We start from the raw sequence: 8,415 nt of genomic DNA on the forward strand, positions 1-8,415 counted from the left end.
GGCGGACGGCGTGGACTGCGAGGCTGCTGGTGCTGGTCATGCTCTTCGTCCTCCGAGGGTCTCACACACCACCCAACTGGCAGGTGTTGGTCTGAGGGGTTGTGCAGGGTAGGTGTGTGGTTCCTCGGACTGGGGCTGCGGTTTCGTGTCGGTCTGTCCTCTGGCTTGGCGGGGGGTGGTGGAGGGCAGGGGTTGCCCTATGTGACCCGGTGGCCTCCTGCGTGGGTGAGGGCTCTCCCCCGTGGAGCGCACCTTGGCACCTGCCACAGGCTGCTGGCTGCAACACGCCTGGTTGGAGGGAGACTGTTTCCCCCAGTGTGGGAAACTCACTGCCTTGAACCGAAAATCCCACACTTCCTCTTTTGACAGCTGCTTCAGCTCATTAACTGACCACAACGAGCAAGGTAAGTACTCTCAAGTGGAACCCCGCTGGCTTTAATTGCCTGCGGGATTCCCACCAGCGGGGCTTGCGCGCGCAGCCCCGCACGTCAGCGCGGTACCCGGAAGTGGCCGGGATTTCGTCGCGATCCGGTCACGTGACCGGAGATCGGGATTTTCGGGGCCACCCCGCTGGGAACCCGCCGGAAACACGATCCTAAAATCGAGCCCATGGTTGCAGGGTGACCAAGGTTGGGAACTAAATATTCCAGGATACTTGACTTTTAGAAAAGATAGGCAAAATGGAAAAGGAGAGGGAGGGGTGGGAGGTGGCCCTGATAATGGAGGATGAGATAAGGACAGTAATGAGAAAGGATCTTAGCTCAGAAAATCAGGATGTAGAACCAGTATGGGTGGAGCTAAGAAATAACAAGGGGCAGAAAACAATGGTGGGAGTAATTTATCGGCCCCATCACTGTAGTTATAATGTTGGACAGAGTATAAATCAGGAAATTAGAGGAGCATGTAACAAGGGTAATGCAATAATCACGGGGGACTTTAATCTTCATATAGACTGGCCAAATCAAATTGGCAAAAGTAGTTTGGAGGAATTGTAGAGGCTGAGACAGGAGAAATTATAATTGGGAAAAAGGAAATGGCAGAGACATTAAACAAATATTTTATATCTCTTTTCACAGCAGAAGACACAAAAAGCATACCAGAAATAGTGGGGAACCAATGGTCTAATAAGTGAGGAACTTAAGGGAATTAAGATTAGTAAAGAATAAGTACTGGAGAAATTAATGGGACCAAAAGCCAACAAATCCCCTGGACCTGATGGCCTACATCCTAGGGTTCTAAAAGAGGTGGCTGCAGAGATAGTGGATGCATTGGTTTTGATCTTCCAGAATTCCCTAGATTCTAGAACGGTCCCTGTGGATTGGAAGGTAGCAAATGTAACACCGCTATTCAAGAAAGAAGAGAGAGAGAAAACAGGGAACTACAGGCAGTTAGCGTGACATTGGTTGTCGGGAAAATGCTAGAATCTATTATTAAGGACCTAGTAACAGGGCACTTAGAAAATCATAATATGATTAGGCAGAGTCAACACGGTTTTATGAAAGGGAAATTGTGTTTGACAAATCTATTAAAGTTTTTTGAGGGTGTAATTAGCAGTGTAGATAAGGCGAAACCAGGGGATGTAGTATATTTGGATTTTCAAAAGGCATTCGATAAAGTGCCACACAAGTGGTTGTTACACAAGATTAGGGCTCATGGGATTGGGGGTTCGGGTGGCATTATTTTTATCATTATTAGCATGGAATGAGGATTGGTTAATGAAAGAAAACAGAGAGTAGGAATAAACGGGTCATTTTCAGGTTGGCAGGTTGTAACTAGTGGGGAGCCACAAGGATCAGTGCTGGGCCTCAGCTGTTTACAATCTATATTAGTGACTTAGATGAAGGGACCGAGTGTAATGTATCCAAGTTTGCTGATGATACAAAGCTAGGTGGGAAAGTAAGCTGTGAGGAGGACACAGAGTCTGCAAAGGGATATAGACAGGTTAAGTGAGTGGGCAAGAAGGTGGCAGATGGAGTATAATGTGGGGAAATGTGAAATTATCCACTTTGGTAGGAAGAATAGAAAAACAGAATATTTTTTAAAAGGTGAATTAGAAATGTTGGCATTCAGAAGGATTTGGGTGTCCTTGTACACAAATCACAGAAAGTGAACGTGCAGGTATAGCAAGCAATTAAGAAGCCTTTATTGCAAGGAGGTTGGAGTATAAGAGTAAGGAAATCTTGCTGCAATTATATAGGGCTCTGGTGAGACCACATCTGGAGTACTGTGTACAGTTTTGGTCTCCTTACCTAAGGAAGGATATACTTGCCTTAGAGAGGGTGATATGAAGGTTCACTAGATTGATTCCGGGAATGAGAAGGTTGACCTATGAGGAGAGATTGAGTAGAATGACTATACTCTCTGGACTTTAGAGGAATGAGAGATGATCTCATTGAAACATGTAAGATTCTTAGAGGGCTTGACAGGGTTAATGCTGAGAGGTTGTTTCCCCTGGCTGGAGAGTCTAGAACTTGGGGTCATAGTCTCAAGATAAGAGATCGGACATTTAGGACTGAGATGAGGAAAAATTTCTTCACTCAGAGAGTTGTGAATCTTTGAAATTCTCTACCCCAGAGGGCTGTGGATGCTCAGTCGTTGAGTATATTCAAGATTGAGATCGATAGATTTTTGGACACTAAGGGAATCAAGGGATATGGGGATAGGGCAGGAAAGTGGAGTTGAGGTAGAAGGTCAGCCTTGATCTGATTGAATGGTGGAGCAGGCTCGAGGGGCCGTATGGCCTACTCCTGCTCCTATTGCTTATGTTCTTTTATTCCTGAGCAATGAAGAATCTTTGGTGCGCATTTGTTACAGGAATGCATGCATTTTTAAAAATTCATTTGTTGCAAAATTTTGCCTTGGTTCCTTCTAACTCTGCTCACCATTGCATGAGAGATATCTACTATTGCCCTTCAGATGAAAAGTTAAACTGATGTCCCACCTGCCTGTTCTAGTGGTTCAGGTGGCATTACATTGCACTATCCAAGTTCTCCTAGTGTCCTGGCCAACATTCTTCCTCCAACCAATACCATTGTGAGATCTTGCTGGTGCAGAATGCGTGCCCTGGTTTGCCTACATAACAATAGTCTCTGCTCTCCAAAAGAAATTCATTCTGTGAAATTGTTTTGAGATTTTTCTTCATGATAAGTTGCTTTATGAATGCAACTATTATTATAATGCTGCTGTGTATTTGATGGTAGGTGTTCCAGCTCAGCTATGGGGCCTCTCACCTTGTGGAGGAGCACCTTGCCTCCATTGGGTACATTCCCGATGGTCAGAAAAACGATTGCGCTGAAGCCCAGCACTGTCACTGGGTGGCACAAGTCGGAACTCTGATACAATGTGGGACTTGCTACCACGTGGAGTAGTTGAGCCAAATGGCAGAGATGCCTTTAAGGGGAAGCTAGATAAGTAAAAGGGAGAAATGAATAGTAGTATGATACAGCACAGAAGGAAGCCATTCGGCCCATCATGTTTATGCCGGCTCTTTGGTAGAGCTTTGCAATTAGTCCCACTCTCCTGCTCTTTCCCCATAGCCCTGTAAATTTTTTCCCTTCAAGTATTTATCCAATTCGCTTTTGAAAGTTATTATTGAATCTGCTTCCACCGCCCTTTCAGGCAGCGCATTCTAGATCATAACAACTCGCTGTGTTAAAAAATGTTTTCTCATGTCACCTCTGGTTCTTTTGCCGATCACCTTAAATCTGTGTCCTCTGGTTACTGACCCTTCTGCCACTGGAAACTGTTTCTCCTTAGTTACTCTATCGAAACCCTTCATGATTTTGAACACCTCTATCAAATCTCCCCTTAACCTTCTCTGTTCTAAGGAGAACAACCCCAGCTTCTCCAGTCTCTCCACATAACTGAAGTCCCTCATCCCTGGTACCATTCTCGTGAATCTCTTCTACACCCTCTCTAAGGCCTTGACATCGTTCCTAAAGTGCGGTGCTCAGAGTTGAACACAATACTCCAGCTGAGGCCTAACCAGTGTTTTATAAAAGTTCAGCATAACTTCCTTGTTTTTGTACTCTATGCCTCTATTAATAAAGCCCAGGATCCCATATGCTTTTTTAACAGCTGTATCAACTTGTCCTGTCACCTTCAAAGATTTCAGTACATACACCCCCAGGTCTCTCTGTTCCTGCACTCTCTTTAAGATAGGATATGCAGATAGAGTTGGATGAAGAAGGGTGGGAGCATAAACACCAGCAGACCAGTTAGGAGTTGTCACAAGGCCCTAATTTCCCTTCCCGCCCTACTGTACAAGACCTCTATTAATAACAGACAGCTTCTTTCAAATCAAGATGTAGCTTTATTCATTATAAACATACGAAGGAACAGGGCACCCTATAAACATACATCACAATTTTGTCTGCATGGTCATCATTGATGTGATTAGTTTATGGATTACACTCGGTCTTCAGATAGATTCAGATCAAAAATAAACACCATGGCATCAAATAATGAGAACTGAAGTGAGGATTATTTGTATGAATAAAAACATCATTTTTTTTAAAAACTTAAAGTGGAGGTTAACAGGAAAGAGCACACTGTGTAAGTCGGAATGTCCCAATATGGCTTTGATATATGTACCATACAATAAACCGCACCAGAGACATAATTAGTCAGGAGAACCAGACATCATTAATGATAAATACAAACTGCTTGGGGGGTGGGGTGGAACATCCTAATGATTAATAAAATACAGCAATTTAGTAAAAAAAATAGAAGTATAACAAAGTCAGACACACACACACACTGAATATTTGGAGCCACATTATAAAAGGGTGCCTTTCAATCAGGAAACTTCATTTTTTCTTTGGCCAAGTTAAACAGAGTATTGTTTCTTTCTTTTTGTTTGTCTTTTAGATCCTGCTATTTTTTTTTACATCATGTGATGATTGCAAGTTCCAGTTTGCAATCTACACAGACTGCCCGTACATTATTCCAGGTCGGGCAGTTAGGGGATCTGCACTCAGCCACTGTGTTGCAGTAGCAGGTACAGTTCATGTACTGGGATAGCAGGATGTTTCGAATTTTTACTATTGCTATCAGTCACCAAATTGCCAATCTCTGCATTTGTAGAATGCACTTGGATGCCGTTTCTGCCCTTTTAATATTAAAGGGGCATTGTCAACTGGTACCAGTATCTTCTTGCAAGATCCCCTTACCTAGTCAGAGGCAGGCACTACATGGCTCAGTGACAGAGATCACTAGCCATCTCTGCCTCTCCATCAATGATACTGTTTAAACATACTGTTAAAACTCGGATGGGCAATTATTTTTTAAAAAACGATCTCTCCAGATATTCATGTTGCACCATCAGTGATGTGGAACAACCCCCTTGATCAACATAGTAGAATTTTCAGGAACTAGCAGAGCCTGAAGCTAGTCCTAGCCTGTTTTAAAAGTCTAAAACAAAGACCCTCGTAAAAGGTATTTTGAGAATAAATGTTGATTTTTTTCGTCGTGACTCACCTACACAATTAACTGATGTGATCAGCAAATAAGATATGTTGTCCATTGGTAGAGTCTGGCTTTCCTCAGCCTTCCTTCAGGATTAGAAGCTCCACACACACACAACCCACTCCCCGACGGGAGCAGTAACACAAGACCCAGTCGCTCTGGAGGAAAGACCCACCACACAATGTACAACATTTATAATTCTTGTCGACAGTCCCGACGTAACTATTGTGAACACACGATTATTACATACACTTTGTTTTTAAAACATAAGACACGAAAAAGAGTTCCTGACCAAAAAAAAAGTCTCCTTACTAAATCCAAAAACAGAATATATTTTTTTAACTGTATGTACACAAAGTTTCTGAAGGTTTAAACAAACAGAAAAAAGAAACAGTCTGCATTTACATGTAACGATTGGAATCATTTCTTCGCTTTCCTTCCTGTTGATTTGCGAGGGGCACTTTTCTTCACTTTGCCCTTGGCTTTTACCTGTTTCGCTTTCTTCGCCTTTTTGAGCTGGGTGGCCTTCTTCTTCGGAGTCTTGGCTTTCTTCTTCTCCACTTTCGCCTTCTTGGGTTTCGGCGCCGGCTTCTTCGCCGCCTTCCGCGCCTGCCTGGGCGCGGCGCTCTTCTTCGGCGACTTGGGCGCCTTCTTCGCCGCCTTCTTGGGCTCGTCGCCCTTCACCAGCCTGAAGGAGCCCGAGGCGCCGAAACCCTTGGTCTGCTTGACCACGCTGGCCTCCACCAGCTTCTTCAGCGCCAGCTTGACCTGCGAGTCGGCGTTGTCGCCGACGTTGTACTCGCTCTTGATGTACTTTTGGATGGCTTGCCTGGAGACGCCCCCGCGGCTGTTCAGCGCCTTGATGGCAGCGATGATCATGTCGGTGTACTTGGGATGGTCCAGTGACTTCTTGGCCGCCTTGGCACGTTTCGCCTTGGCTGCCACTGGAGTTGAGTTCTCAGTCATTATTTTTTTTTTTTGCCTTGAGCTTTCTTCTTGATGGGGAATGCACAAAGAGAGAGGGTCTTTGTCAGCACTTTATATACCTTGCAGCAGCACCACTCTGGATCCTCCTGCTCTCAAGTCCCTTTCAGCACCTCTTTGCTGACGGCTGGGAATTTGTAGCCCAGGCGCGGACCTGACTGAGAACACCAACTGCTGGCAGCTCCGAGGAGGCTGAAATGGCGAAGCGCTCTTTCCAATCTGTGTTTCTTCGCCCGCCAGACCGGCCGAGCCGGGCCCCTTCCCGCCGCCTCCCGACCGAACGGGCCGACCGCCCGCCAAGCCGGCTCCTTCGGCTCGACCCCGCGGCGGCGGGGGGCGGCGGGCGGCGGCCGCACCCGGCGCAATCGCCGCGAAACGACACGGGGACGCTGCGGGCGGTGGCAAAAATGGGGACTTGTGCTCGAAAATGCGGAAAACGCCAGCGCCGATCCGCCCGGGCTCGGATGCAAAGCAAAGTGCGATGCTCGGCCGACGTGCGGAGCAGAGAGGAGCGACCGTGGCATCGTTCCGCTCTCGGTAATAAAGCGATACATTTAGGCAACTAACACAGGAAAAGTCAGCGACCCGCCATTGACTCCGTGACGTCTTTCAGTATCTTATTTTACAATTAATTTGCAACGACTTTCCAAACTCGTGCAATGTGTGGCACGGCTGCTGCTTTGAACTTTAAAGGACACATCTTGGCTTTTTTTTGATCGGCACGCTGAGCAACTTTGTAGCAGAGTTTTTCAAAGCCTCTCCTTTGGCCCGGAGTTGCACCTCCTTTTTTGCAACCGCAGCGTTAATCGTAATAGTGTGTGAGAGTTATAAGTCTCATTTTATTTTACTTTTGCGACCTGATTTCGGTGCATGCTCCACATTAGACTTCCAATACCAGCAAGTGTGGACTTTAGAAATAATTTGCATTTGGCCCTATCATTTAGTGCAGTCCCAGTTACTCCTAATCCCAATGCCCCCTAAAAAGCTGGTCAGCACCAGAGTTGCAGAGAATTGCATTTTTTTTTTAAGTTTTAGTGTTAACGCACCTGGGAACGAATTTCTGGCGTTAAACCTGCTGTGACCGTGCATTGTGACTATCACCTTTCTCTACACAAGTAGTACAAACTAAGCAGAGATTTGTATTGAAGATACAACACACGTTTTGCAACTTGTTTACGCGAATGGCAGGGCTGTGCACTAATTCCAGCATTTGCAATTTAAACAGGTTTATTTCGAAAAGTCCAACTTGTTCGATGCAGCGTTTCATTGTACTTGAACAGATTTAATTATTGCTTTAAAAGTGAACACTCTTCTGAAATGAAAAGGCAACATCTACTTGTAGATTAACTCGATCGCCATCTTGGATTATGTTATTTTAACACTTTGAAACAAGGAGAGCAGGGTTTAATGCTGTGTTTAAATTAAGGAACTGCTTCGGTACGAGACAGTAATATTATGCGTTGCAATGATTTAATAGCACGGGGAGATGGTTACAAATATCAACGGTACAAAGTGTAACTGACCACTGGAGCAATGCGATCGTTGAGAAGGCTAACGTTTGTTTTGCACGTTTGAAATGTACATTTGAAAACGTGTGTTGTTCATTTGGGACATTTACGGTGTTCAGTGTCTTTTAAAAAGCACACGTTAAGTTCTGTCAAATCGATATCAATTTCACAGACGGATGATCAGTTTTACCAAGGACATTGTGAGACTGAATCTAATGTGTTTGCAGGAAGCCAGTGGAAGCTGCAGCAACTCCTGAAGATCACACTTAACCCTAACGTACCACGTGCAAAAGTGAAAACTTTGCTTTATGTGCGAAAAAGAGGGGATACACAGACACACAGGTCAAAAACACACAACTCACAAACACACAGGTCAAAAACACACAACTCACAGACACACAGGTCAAAAACACACAACTCACAAACACACAGGTCAAAAACACACAACTCACAAACA

At 44.9% G+C, this 8,415-nt stretch overlaps 1 protein-coding gene across 1 annotated transcript; it reads right to left on the bottom strand.

Moving 5' to 3' along the window:
- Positions 1-4,289: 4,289 nt before the first annotated feature.
- LOC137305737 (histone H1.0-like) lies at positions 4,290-6,578 on the bottom strand. The gene has a single exon (XM_067974674.1). The coding sequence runs from the start codon at positions 6,430-6,432 to the stop codon at positions 5,887-5,889; it is 546 nt and encodes a 181-aa protein (XP_067830775.1). The 5' UTR covers positions 6,433-6,578; the 3' UTR covers positions 4,290-5,886.
- Positions 6,579-8,415: the final 1,837 nt, after the last annotated feature.

Source organism: Heptranchias perlo, chromosome 40, assembly GCF_035084215.1.
Source record: "Heptranchias perlo isolate sHepPer1 chromosome 40, sHepPer1.hap1, whole genome shotgun sequence".
Classification (NCBI taxonomy): Eukaryota; Metazoa; Chordata; class Chondrichthyes; order Hexanchiformes; family Hexanchidae; genus Heptranchias; species Heptranchias perlo.

Coding starts and splice junctions, on each gene's coding strand:
- LOC137305737 (XM_067974674.1), bottom strand. CDS start 6,432: ATGACTGAGAACTCAACTCCAGTGGCAGCCAAGGCGAAACGTGCCAAG.